The sequence below is a fragment of the Alexandromys fortis genome, unplaced genomic scaffold (genome assembly GCF_014885135.2).
Source record: "Alexandromys fortis isolate MF-2015 unplaced genomic scaffold, M_Fortis_MF-2015_v1.1 scaffold_96, whole genome shotgun sequence".
In the NCBI taxonomy this organism is placed as follows: Eukaryota; Metazoa; Chordata; class Mammalia; order Rodentia; family Cricetidae; genus Alexandromys; species Alexandromys fortis.
Genome location: NW_026068053.1, coordinates 591,424 through 605,419, shown reverse-complemented (window position 1 = coordinate 605,419; position 13,996 = coordinate 591,424). Strand labels below are relative to the sequence as shown.

The 13,996-nt window shown below is 37.5% G+C and overlaps 1 protein-coding gene across 1 annotated transcript in view; it reads right to left on the bottom strand.

Moving 5' to 3' along the window:
- Positions 1-231: 231 nt before the first annotated feature.
- The window catches only part of Cntnap5 (contactin associated protein family member 5), a 554,624-nt gene continuing 540,859 nt past the window's right edge, over positions 232-13,996 (bottom strand). The window contains exons 18-20 of the mRNA XM_050119741.1: positions 10,222-10,440; positions 2,775-2,846; positions 232-428 (exon numbers count right to left, since the gene is read on the bottom strand). Of these exons, the coding sequence (XP_049975698.1) occupies positions 232-428; positions 2,775-2,846; positions 10,222-10,440 (488 nt within the window). The remainder of the gene's footprint in view (positions 429-2,774; positions 2,847-10,221; positions 10,441-13,996) is intronic.

Genomic DNA, 13,996 nt, shown 5'->3' with positions numbered 1-13,996 from the left:
ACTGGTCACTTTCACAATGATGCACATGTCAGTGAACTACAGTAGCCACAGCTACCTGACCTCCTTAGCTGGTTGAAGGAGATCAATGCTTTTGGTGGATGCAGGTGTATTCCAGAATATTATTGTTGAAAGAGAGAAAGAAAATATCTAAATTAAAAGATAGGAAAGAGAAAAGAAAAGGAGAGGGAAAGCCCTACAAAATAAAAGAGGAGTAGGTAACCCTGTGTCATCTCAGATGAAGTATTCTCGTTTGCACTCGCTGGCTGTGTTTTGCAAGTCAATGTCATTTCTAAAGGAATTGTCCAAGGTCTCTGGGTATTCCTTCTCCTTCATCTGATTGGTACGGTGTGACTGCTTATGCTGATATAGAAAGCGGGTCATGATGCCAATGACACAAAAGGTGATAAAAGTCACCACTGCTATGACACCTGCAAAGAAAAGAGGGGGAAAGAGAAAAAAGGTGTCACCGAGGAAATCCAGGCTAGACAAGCACATACATTGGAGGAAAAAAATCATAAACAAATAAAATACACAAACAAAAATCTACTCTTTACCCAGAGATAAAGACCTGCTCAGAATCCCTTGACCTTCAGTTTCAACAAATGTTTCTACAAGTAGAGTAATGAGGGAGAAAGGCTGTTTCTCCTAGAAGGTTGTGTTTATGACCTAATAATGAACATGGAGTTGGAATAGCAAAGGATTTGTATGGTTTCTGTGTTGTTTTGTTTTTGTTACTAGGGATCAAACTCTGATTTTAGAGATTTTACGTACACCAAAATTTTCCAAGAATTACTTGGACTAACTACCACTACCCTCCTCTCTCTGTGAGAATGTGAGGGTGTGAGTGTATGTATCTGTGTGTCTGTGTGCCTGTGTGTCTGTGTGCCTGTGTGTCTGTGTGTCTGTGTGAGTAAGTGTGTGTAGGTGCTCGGCTGCCATAGCACTTGTGCTGGTGTCAAAGAGCAACTTGAGAGTCTGTTCTTGCCTTTCACTTTCTTTTAATGTAAGATTTCTCTTGCTGTCTCTCACATTTCTCAATCTCTGGTTACATAGTGGGCCCTTATTTCAAAAGCAACAAACAGCATGCATGTGAAATTAATAATTAATAGAAGCAAAATACTCAAGTTTTGATCATCAAAAATAATTTAATTCCTGACAAAGTATACACATTTGCATGTTTCATATTTTCTAAGTATTTATTGGTCATTGTTCATTACTGTTTCTCTGACTAGATACCAAAAATTTAAATATATAGACCCATCTTCCACCAAATTTTTAAAAATTTTAACCATAACTAAGATCATTTACATTTCTCATATATTCTAAACTCATGGGGCAACATGTTTTACAACTATTTTAGAAAAAGGTAAAGTAAAATACCAAACTTGTTAGTCTAATCTGGGTGGCAATGAATGAATCTGAAGCATGAACTGCAGTTTTATAATGTGGCCTCTTTTCTACTCCTGGGTTGAAGGGTTATTGCAGGCTGGAAGCTGGGCAAGCTTCCCATGATCTCCTGTGGGGCTCTCATAATCTTCCCAATCATAGAGACTCAATGGGGCTTGCCAATGAGTGGGGGAAAACCAGAACTCATGGTCTTTCCTCATCAAATGAAAACTTACAGGAATAGCGAGAGTTATAAAATTTTCTGTGACATTTACTGATTTCAAAGAAAAATCAAGTTCAATTCTCTTCCCTGGAGAAGGCATTCAGCTCACATTTTAAGTACTTCCCTAAGGAAAGTCTTTAATTGTCCTCCTGCTCTGGGATGCTCCTCTGGCAGAGTTCTTCTGGTCACATTCATCTTTGGAACCAGCTTCTATGCTGTTATTGCTGTCTGCTTGCCTATCTCTTTCCTAGCCAGTCTGCTCATTCTAGGAAGACAGTAATTGTATCTCCCATCCTGCATCTCTATGTTTAGTACAGGTCTGACCCAGAACTGGAGCTAATTAAAGAGAAGTGAAATGAATGACTCCTGCAGACTTTTAAAGAACTCCATCTGGTGTGGATTCATTCATCCCGGCTGCCAGAAGGCAGGGTTGAGGCACCAGCTATGGTTATAAGTCACCAGTGGAAATGGATTTCCATATCTCAGGCATCTTACATTAAACAAAACTTGGGAGACATTCTGTGTTGCAAGATCCAGATGGGAACATCAAACTCCTGTAGGCATTGGACGGGCTGAGACAGAATAAAGAGTAGGGTAGGGTGAGACCAGCACACAGTTTAAAAACTATAAAGCAAGGGAAGGTGGTAGGAGAAGCTATAAGCAGAGCAAGCAAACTCTCCATCCATAGCCAGATGGACTGCAGGATTTGGAACCTCAGTCATATGGGCCTCACCCTGCTCATTAGATCCAACCCAAATCACTCTGTAAAGGAAAACCGAAAACAACGACTGCTCTGTTCATCTGTCTGCCCCAATGAGACTTCTTTCCATATGTAATTTTATTGGTCTATTTTGTTTGTGCTTTAGAAGAGACAACGGGATGCAATGAACAAGATGCAGGCTGCCTATGTGTAAGTAAATGCCCCAGCTGTTGGCTCAAAGTTCAGCTGCCTGCTGAATTTGAGGCAGAATGAAGCCACAGAGCTGCTGGCCCTGGAGGAGAGCCTGCTATTAATCTTGAACCATGAAAGACAAGGCTAAGGGATGGAAGACAATGCCTGATTTGGTGTGCTAAATGATCACTCATAAGGAAGGCTTCAGATAATTTTCTGCAGACCACAGGACCAGAGATATCTTTCTTGTTCTTATTGATGAAGACAAGTTACCTCCAATGACTGCTGAGTCACTTCGGACGGCATTTGTGAGAGGTTCACTCTCATCTGTTTTTCCAAAGGGATCTAGATGGAAGAAAAGACCAAAGCTTAAACTTTACTCTTCCTTCAACCACAGAGAGAACATATTTAGTGGACAACTGTGCAATGTAACAAGATTCCTATAGTGAGATATGAACTGGCGTTTTGAAGGAAACTGAAATAAATAGCATTTAAAATGATGAGTTGAGTTCAATCCCAGAGCCCACATTAAAAGCTGTATTTCGGGGCTCCAGTCTGTAAACCCAGTGGGGAGCAGTTGGTCCCATGTGCAGATCAGGTATAGATACAAGGAAACCTGTGCCTCTGAAACAAGGTGAAAGAGAAACCCAACTCCCCAAACCGTGCCCTCTCACCCCCACATGCTTCATGACATGTATACACACACTAAATATAAAAGATGAATAAAATATCCTGCTTACAATCCATATTTCATGTCGTTATTAGCTTCTAATTAAGATTTGAGAGAGCCTTGGGCCAGTGAGGGTGGTGCCCAGCCGTGTACCTTCTGTCATCGACTCAACCTTCTCCATTTTGCTGGAGAATTCCTAGGAATGGCATCTGTCTTTTAATTCAAACACACATTCCCTTATGCCCCAGTGGACTCCTTAACTGTGTGAGGTCCTCAGTCGACTGACAAGGACTACCAGAAGCAGTGGAAGAATTAGCATCTCAGAGCAGCCCTCACCCGAAGAGCACCTAGCCAGGGTATACTCTTAACCTCTGAGCCATTGCTGTCGCCCAATTTATTTTTCTTGACTTTCAGTTGCTATGTAGTAGAAGGTGACCATGAACTTGCCATGTAATAGAGGATGGGAGATGAGGAGAAGAAAACAATGAGAGAGACAAAGAGATAGGAAGACATAAAGTAAGGAAGGCAGGGAGAGAGAAAGGAAGGGATGAAGGGAGGAAAAGAACAGAGAAAGAGATAGCTAGGGACAGAAGAAGAGAATGAGGAAAAGAATAGGTGAAAACTTTCACAGTCCTGGGCCTGGTAACGTGGATCTGTCAGGCTTTGCCCTTCCCCCTTCTTTCTTGTTATGTACCAAGATTGTATCCCTAAAGCTACCCACCAAGGTCTAATACCTATTTGGACATTTTCTAATGCCAGACTCATTCCTGAGAATGACTACCAAAGTTCGAAAATTGAAAGCTCCCTTTGGTTTAGCTAATAATATAGCCAGTAAAAATATACTACTGCATCATAACCCGTTCTAACATGGACCTCTCCATTTTCTCTCTTAAAATTTACACCAACAAGATCATTTACTTCTGTTTTTTTTCTGCCTGAGTCAGAAAGCCACCACTTTTTCTTCACCACTTAATAAAAGGGAAAGCAGGTGTTTAGATGTTGTTTGTGCCTAATCCAGGATCTGGGAGAGAGGAGAGAGTCCCCAGACTTGCAGGTCTCTCTTCAACAGGAAAGGAGAAAGAGAGAGGTAGAGATAAGGAGATAGGAAAATGTAAGAAGGGAGTCTGCATTATAGGGAGTAAAAATTAGATGGGACAATGGGAGGGAAGAACTATGATGAGGGGGATAGTGGTGAGACTGACAGAATGGTAGGAAAAAGGTAGTAAGGCAGAGGGAATCAGGAAGGTATGGATAGAGAGTGTTGGGGAGGGAGAGAGGGAAGGAGAGGGAATGAGAAATATTTAGCTATTCTACCTCCTATGTCCTTACAACTTCCTAACTATGACATTTTTTTTTTTGTTTTTTTTTTGTTTGTTTGTTTTGTTTTGTTTTTTGTTTGTTGGTTTTTTTTGTTGTTGTTGTTTTTGTTTTTTTTGAGACAGGGTTTCTCTGTGGTTTTGGAGCCTGTCCTGGAACTAGCTTTTGTAGACCAGGCTGGTCTCGACCTCACAGAGATCTGCCTCCCTCTGCCTCCCGAGTGCTGGGATTAAAGGCGTGCGCCACCACTGCCCAGCCTCTCTGACATATTTCTATGTCAAGCTTCCTTCCTAGAATTCCTCCTGGTTCTCCATGAATGCTCAAATTTTAATGCTCTACAGTTAAGATTTTTCCTCTTTCTGCTCAGATCCTACTGGTTCCAACATTATTTAGTACATGCATTGCTTTTAATGTTATAAATAACATAGTTACTTATAACTATGTTAACCAAGAGTTCTCCATTTCTAACATGTTTTAATGTTGATAGGTTAATATATATTAATTTACTTCATTAATTCTAATTCTCTAGGGTTTACTAATGCTACAGAGAAAACATCTCAGATTGGCTAAGATAATATTTTCAGTAGTATGTTTGGTAATCAGGTTGTGCAAAGTAACCCTTATCTCAGTGATGACTCATTTCAGGAGTGCCTTCTTTTCATAACTGATCAACATTGAATACTATATTTTAAAATCAATCTTAGCTTTAATATTTCCTCCTTTAAAAATAAATGCCTTAGACTAAATGCAGAAATGCATCAATGTATGTGTTTCCATCCATCCTTAACATGCCATCTACCATCTATCTACCTGCCATTTATATGTCCATTTCTTTATCTCTAACATTTGTCTGTCAATAGTTTAATGCTATATGGTATATATTTGCTTATCTACACTGTTTAAGGACTCCCATTTTTAAGTATCATTCTAGATATTGTGTGATGAGTAAGCAAAGGTGAGTTTTCACCCAGTAAAAGGTCTCACAAGAAATATGTAACAATACTTAAGACATTTTTTCTGAGAATGGTCTTCTGCCATTTGAGAATGTCAAAGAACAATTTGAATCAGGACAGTGTTGTTCCTTTTTCTATATATAATATCAGTCTATAGCTGAATACTGATATATCAGAGTTTTGCAGGAAACTAATAATTTAACACCTTTCTCTGTAGACCTTGCTGGTCAGTAGATATGGTTGTCAGGTGTGAAACACTTTTCTGGGAGTGATCCATTCTCCCTTCAAGAGGGTTCTTTATGACTTGGAATGTTCTAAAGGGAAGTCTTAAGGCTCAGAGAATAAACAGCTCAGTAACTCCACTAACTGAGCAGATGTTTTAGGGCCCTCCTTCTCCAAGCTTATATAAGCAGAAAGGATAGATAAGAGATACTCTCATATAAATCAAGCTTCCTTGAAGGTTTTCAGACCATCAGAGCTTCCTGAAAAGGACAGAGATTAGCAAGACTGCCTGCAAGAGATACTCTCTGAGCTGTTGAGCTGCCCATAAATTTTGCAGTGAGCTTCAGAGTTTCAGTCATATAAGCCATCGCCTATGCCAGGGTAGGCTTTGAAGCTTTCTTGAATCATTTCTATTGCAATGAGTGACCCATCATCCACAGTCCTGAAAATGACCCCTGGGAAACTCACTGGTTCTTCATATTGGAATTTGGGGGTATCCTAACTCTTGCCTATCACCAGTTCTCTGAATTGAGTAAATATTTTTTTTTAATCTCCTCAGGAATATTGTCACACAGTGATAGGCTAATTAGTTCCTAAAGACAATAAATGTTTTACACACAGGCATGCCTTGCACACACACAAATCAATCAGTCCACAGCCTACCCCCCCCACCACCACCACTCTGTTATCTAACTTATACTTCCAAAGTCAATGTGCCTTCTCCATCAAACACCATAGAGACAATTATGGGACTGCTACCGGTATTCTCCATAACACAGGTTTAGTCAAAGTTACTCAACAGATTCAGCCCTACGGGGCTCAAGCTTGCCAGCCCTGACTCATTTCCTTCTGGTAGAGGACACAATCAAGTCCCTAATTCCTGTTTTTCCCCAATTCTTTGTGAGTGTGTGTGCGTGGAAGGGGGGGGGAGGAGCTGTTCGACATAGAGTTTCCCTGTGTAGCCTTGGAGCCTGTCCTGTAACTCACTCTGTATACCAGGCTGGCCTTGAATTCACAGAGATCCACCTACCTCTGCCTTCAGAATTCTGGGATTAAACGCATGTGCCACTACTGTCTGGCCCCCATGTTTTTTTTTTTTTTTCTTTTCTTTTCTTTCTTTTTTTTTTTTTGCTGCTGCTGACTAGTCCCTGTACTTCTTTATGTAGATCAGATAAATAGATAGACACACAGATAGACTGATCAGTTGATAGATGATAGATGAATATGTGATAGATATGTGTGTTAATAAGTGTACACACACACACACACACTTTCCTTTTTCTGAGGAATAGCAGTAATGGATCTTCTTTCTTTTTTCCTTTTTTCATTGATCTTATTGAGCTGTACATTTTTCTCTGCTCCCCTCCCTGCCTCTCCCCTCCCTTTCTACCTTCTCACATGGTCCCGATGCTCCCAGTTTACTCAGGAGATATTGTCTTTTACTATTTCACATGTAGATTAGATCCATGTATGTCTCTCTTTGGGTCCTTGTTGTTGTCTCGGTTTTCTGGGATTGTGATTTGTAGGCTAGTTTTCTTTTCTTTATGTTTAAAAACCACTTATGAGTGGGTACATATGATAATTGTCTTTCTGGGTCTGGGTTACCTCATTCAATATGATGTTCTCTAGATCCATCAATTTGCCTGCAAATTTCAAGACACCATTTTTTTCTATTATATAGTACTCCATTGTGTACATGTACCGCATTTTCCTTATCCATTCTTAGGTTGAGGGACATTTAGGTTGTATCCAGGTTCTGGCTATGACAAACAATGCTACTATGAACATAGCACATGTCCTTGTGGTATGCTCGAGCATCCTTTGGGTATATACCAAAAACTGCCATTGCTGTGTCCTGAGGAAGGTTGTTTCCTAACTTCATGAGAAATTGCCATACTGGTATCCAAAGGGGCTGTACCAGCTGCTGGTGGATCTTCTATCTAACATCCTCTCTTTGCCTTTTGACCACAGCTCTCCTGAGAGTGATAAAAAAGCATTTTATTGCCAAGGCTTTGCCACCCCCAATGATTGAAGTGTTAGTGCTTTTCATAGGGTCATACTTTTCATGTGTCAATTTTCTATTGGTTATTTTTATGTCACTTTGGCATAATGTATATGTGAATGCTTTGCCTAATTTTAATAAGGTTTATTTATTCACTGGCTTTTGAATTAAATTAATTAATATGTCTTGAAAATTGAATACCAAGAGATATCAAGCCCACAAATCTTTGTTCACAGCCTACATATTTTACTTTTAATTTTGCTAATCATTTCATTTTCTGTGCAGAACCAGTTCTAGCTGGATGCCATTTTACTCACTCATTTATTTTTGCTTTTGCTATATGCATTTTAGTCATACCAATACAATATCATTTTCAAGACTAATATCAAAGATATTTTTCTATAGGTATTCCTGAAAGTTTGGATGTTTCAAGCCTTATAAACCATTAATGAGTCCCATGTCAAGTATTTTTTATAGATTAAGACAAAGTTTCAATTACATGATTTTCTTTTAGTTAGCTAACCCCAAGGCACTTATGAAGCACTTGCCTTTCTCCTGGTGCATGCCAAACATGAGCTGCCCACACATGCCCTTGTTTAGGTCTTGGTTTTCTAATCCACTGTTTTTATCTTTATATATGTATCTATGGCAGTATTATATAATTGATTATCATGCTTTTCCAATATAATGTAAAATCAGGGAGTGATGCCTACAGATTTCTATAATCTATGATCATTTTAGTATTGTTCATTATAGTCAAACTGTGGAAGTAGCTTAAGTATCAATAGATGAGTATAAAAAGAATTTGTACATCAACACTCATAGCCATACATTCATAGATATATAAACACACACACACACACATACATCACATGCACACACAAATATACACTAGAATTTTGCTCAGTCACAATAAGTTGATTTCTTCATTAAAAAAGAATGTGGATAGAAACAATATCAGATCAAGTGAAAGTCATCCATAATAAAAAAGGAATGTAAATTTCACTAATATTCAGAATCTAAAAAGAGAAAAACAAAATTGGTTGTAGAACATAATGATACTTGACAGTAGCTTGGGCTTCATTGGTTAAAGAATACCAATTTTATCATGAATAAGCAAAATCATAAAATGTACAAATATGCTTTTATGATCAAGTGTTCTCATCATACACATAAACACACACAGTGTAACTATGTAAAATGATGTATGTACAGAATATGCATTTGTATATTTATTTATATATATATGCATTTGTTTATATGTGTGAATGATACACATGTATAGGCAGGTATGTTATCCCATGAGGGCCAATGCAGAGGCAAGAGATTTATTTCTGATGTTTTCTTCAGATATTTTTATTGGCACTTTTTGAGGCTACATCTTTGACTGACTCTGGAGGTAACTAATTCAGAGAGGTCGACTCTTCAGGAAGCCCCAAGTATCTCTTGTCTTTGCTCCAGTACTGGGGTCCAAGGGCTCACTGCTATATTCAGCTCCTTATCTGGCTGCTGGGAATTTAACTTGGCTGCTCATGATTGTACAGCAAGCATTTTAGCATTTGAGCCTTCTTCTTAGCGCCTTCCTGCTAATTTAATAAAAGAATCACCATATAATACATACAAACTATCATATTTTACACTTTTATGTCTATAATTTTATTACTTCTTCCTTAAAAAGAACTAGAGAATAATACTGTAGTTACTATTATCAAGTCCCCATTATGATGCCTTCACGCCCCTTAAATACTTTAGTTCTCATATCACTTTCTACTAAAACAATAGTGATGCAAAAATGCACATGCATATTATGAATATGTGTATTATACTTACTACAAGAAGCTACACATTAATTAAAACTGCTCATTGCCTTAAACTAGAATTATGTTAAATATGTGTAGGTAATTTTAATTGTTAATTTGTTAACTATTAATTTTCAATAGGCTAAATGCACAATATCTATTTATTGCTAAATTTCATACTTAAAGTATATTACTAAATATATTACCAATTAGATTTATTAGTATTCTAATATTCACACCATTTTTTGTTTATTTCTATCCACTACTGTTTTTGTTAATAGTCAATTTAATAGAATCTAGAATCACCTGAGAGACAGGCTGCTGGGTATGTTTGCTGGGTTATCTTGATTTCTTAACTGAGGTGAGAAGAGCTAACCACTGGGCTTGGCACCTCTCCCTGGATGGGATCCTCAGCTTTATAGATGGAGAATGATCAGAATACTAGCATGTTTGTAACATGCTCTGCTTCCAGATTATATGTGTGACATGACCAGCTGCTTCAAGCTCCTGTTGTCTTGATTCTTTGTTATGATGAACTGGATGCTTGTACTGTGAAGCAGAATAAACCTTTTCTCCATTAGCTTGTTTCCATCTGAGTATATTGTAAATACAGATATGACCTGTGAGAAGCCAGTTACAATTTGTAACCACCTATAATCATGAAAGGTAATGAGCTGAGTGCTGTTGACCAGTTGTTTAACTCTATAAGACAGCAGAAGAGTGATGGCAACTCAAGAAAGCGACCTCTCGGAAGTACCTGATGAAGACTGCACAGTGGTCACTGCATTCATATCAGAGTCCACCATGGAGCCACAGCTGGATTCTGTCAAGGTCCCTTGGACAGTCACAGGTGCAATGTTGGCATGACGGAGGGCCGCCTTCAAAGGTGCTATGTGGTTGTATTGGACTGAAGAAAGGCATCCAACAAAACCCAAGGTGTTTGCTCGAGCAACTTCCGGATCCAAGCCAAGTGTCTCTTCAATAAAGAGAACCACAGATCTTAGTTTTTCAAATAATCTGTGTTTTCCTTGACCATTAGCTAAAATGATTGAAAATTCTTTGTTACTCTCTAAATAGAGCTATGCATACCCCTCTCCCTCGTCTCACCAGCACATTCACTGCAGGCACTAACTGAAATGACTGAAACTTTCTTATTATTCTCTGAATAAGGAAACTATACACACCTCTTTTCCTTGTTTCAACTGTGTATTTACTGCAAGCATTAACCGAAATGACTGAAACTTTCTTGCTATTCTCTGAATAAGAAAGCTATACATACCCCTCTTCCTTGTCTCAACTGCACATTTACTGTAGGCATTAGCACACGACTCAACTATCTCATAGAAAAGAGCTATGGCAATCTCTGCTTTGATACAAAATTGTTTAAAGTTTCAAATTTTTAATTCAGGTATTGTTTGAACTGGAAAAATGGTATCTTAGCTTTATTATACTCTAATAAAACACTAGATATCTGAAAGAATTTGTATCTCGGTCCTCATCACTATTTATTTATGGATGCAGGTGATTAACGCAAGCAAATCACAATGCTCATTACAAAATTTGATTCACAATTGTAACACAGGAAAATGATAAGAAGGGAACAAAGGGTTTGGAAATAAAAGTGTGTCTCCCTAGAGATGGAACACGCTTATCTCAAGGAAGCTGAATAGACTGAGAAAAGGTACATCTCTACCTGCATCAGTTCTTTTCATCATACTGATTGGACACTAATTGGGGAGATGGCTTTTGCCTATGAACATATTCAAATTCCCAGGGCATGTTTAGTCTTTCTGAAAGATGAAGATGCAATCACTTGGGATTCACAGCAAGATCAAATGTCTCATTTTCTTCAAGACATCTCATTCCTTTTCTTAAAAGGGGTCATTTGAACAAATTGCTATGGCGCAATTACATAAAACTGCAAATCAAAATGAACAGTATTTTTCTTAAGGTATAATACTTTCAACATAACTAGATGGCTCAACTGGTTATTTTATTATGATAAGCCTTTCAGTTTCAGGAAGAAGGGCAGGGATTTTCTTATCTACCAGCATACATTATAATTTTATTTTGATTCATAAATGGTCAAATAGTGTCCTCTTTGAACTCTAAGAATGCATTATGCTGACAGCATTAAGAAAATATGTCAGGAAGTGTGGTAGAAAATGAGACGTTAATAGTTCTTAGTAATTCTTGTTCTCCTATATCTCCCCTAATAATTTTCTTTAAAATATTTATTATTCTTAGATATTTCTTTCTCTTTGTGTCTGTGTGTGTGTGTGTGTGTGCTTCTGCATTTGCACACACCATGTGTTTTTGTGTGAGTGCTTCTAGAGGACAAAATAGAGTATCAATTCCCTAAAACAAGGATACCTTTGTGAGTGCTGGGAACCAAACTAGCTTCCTCTGGAAGAGCAGCAAGTGCTCTTAACCACTGAGCCATCTCTTCAGCACCATCAATTTTTGTTCTCACAACAAACGGGAAAAAGGAGCTTGTCACTTGTCTTTTCTTAGATGCAAAACCAGGAGGTACACTTTATTTCATGTGACTAGTATAACAAACTACTGCAAATTTAAATAAATTGGTTAAAACACAAATTCCTTATCTTTCAACTCTCTATGCAGGAGGCCTGACTGTGCTCACTGGGCTTACAATCAAGGTATCTGTATGGCCAGATTTCTTCTGGATTTTTTTGGGAAAATGACATTTCTCTCCCATGACCAGCTTCTATAGCTTTGATTCATACTTAGCCTCCTTTGACTTTCCTCATGATAAGCAATATTGTTGCATTTCTCTGAGTCTTTTTTTCTTACTCATTTTAACTTATGATTCTCTTCTTTGCCACTTTATTTCACTCTTAAATACCATTGTAGTTATAGTGGTTTCATCCAAATAACTGAAAGAGTCTGGATCGAGGAGATGGCTCAGCCATTAAAGTGGTTGTCGAGTTAGATAAGCAGAACCACAGTAGTCATTGATTGCTAGTTAGTGGAGGGTGGAGTTAGTCACTGAGCGGTAGTGCATAAAGGGCAGAATTATATCTCAGGAATAATAGAGAAGCAAAGGACTAGAGAAGGGAAGTGTAACCTGGAATGTCATTTTAGTATTGAAGGATTTCAAAGTAGTAGAAAGTAAAGTTTCACTGAACTATGCCTTCAGGGTCTAAGTCAGGCGTGCCTTTTCTCACTCTGTGAGCTCACTGGAAGGAAGCTTTTACTGATCCAAAGAGAATATCACCATACAGGTTGTCACAAATCAAAGTTTTTGCAACAAAAATAGACATATAGAGAAATTGTGTGAAATGCTAGGAAGTGATATTTTTTCTTTAAGGAAAGATTGTGTGGAATAAAACCTTATCTCTGGAAAGTATTTATTCTAGACACATTAAGACTGTAAATAATGAGAGGTTTCAGAAGAGGAATAAAAGAAACTTCTGTATAAAGTCAGAGGCTTTTTTTTATAGGTTTCAATTGGTTAAAAATACTGTACAATGTTTCCAAGTTCCATCTGAAAATACCACAATAGGAAAAGGGAATCAAGCATGTGTGTTTCACATGTGTGTGCACACACACCAAAAATAGGAAACTAAAATTTTATAAAATAATAATAAAGAAAACATACTCCATTTGATGGATGAGGGAACTATTTATTTGATTTTTACAAAAATAGAATGGTTAAAAAAAAAACCATAAAGGACAATTTAAAAGATTTTTACCTGTCATTGTATTATAAATTTGTAATAGCGATTAATAATTTTCTTTGTACAAATAAGTGAAGGAAGGAGTAAGAAGGGAAATAAAGAGGGAAATCTTTAATATTTATTACTCATTGAGTAGCCACAACAACACAACAATTATTTACTTTTAAAAGATATTATTTTCATTTTTAATTCTGTATATATGTGTTTGTACATGCTCACAGATGCATTGTGTATAGAACCCAGAAGAAGAGTTTAGTGAAATAATTTTACATAAAATACATAAAAGAGATCATAAAACTAAGAAAAACTCAATACTTTGGTAAAATATTACACAGTTTACTCAATTCTCTATTAAATATATTATACGTTTTATAATCTCTTTATTTCAGTGCTTAGGTTACCATTGGGGATTCAAATTGGAAAGGAAGAAGTTAAACTTTCATTATTTGCAGATGATATGATAATGTACATAGGTGACCCCCAAAACTCCACCAAAGAACTCCTACAGCTGAAAAACACCTTTAGTAATGTGGCAGGATACAAGATCAACTCCAAAAAATCAGTCGCCCTCCTATACACAAAGGATATGGAAGCAGAGAGGGAAATCAGAGAAGCATCACCTTTCATGATATCCACAATCAGCATAAAATATCTTGGGGTAACTCTAACCAAGGAAGTGAAAGATCTATTTGACAAGAACTTTAAGGCATTGAAGAAAAAAATTGAAGAGGATACCAGAAAATGGAAGGATCTTCCTTGCTCTTGGATTGGGAGGATCAACATAGTAAAAATGGCAATTCTACCAAAGGCAATTTATAGATTCAATGCAAT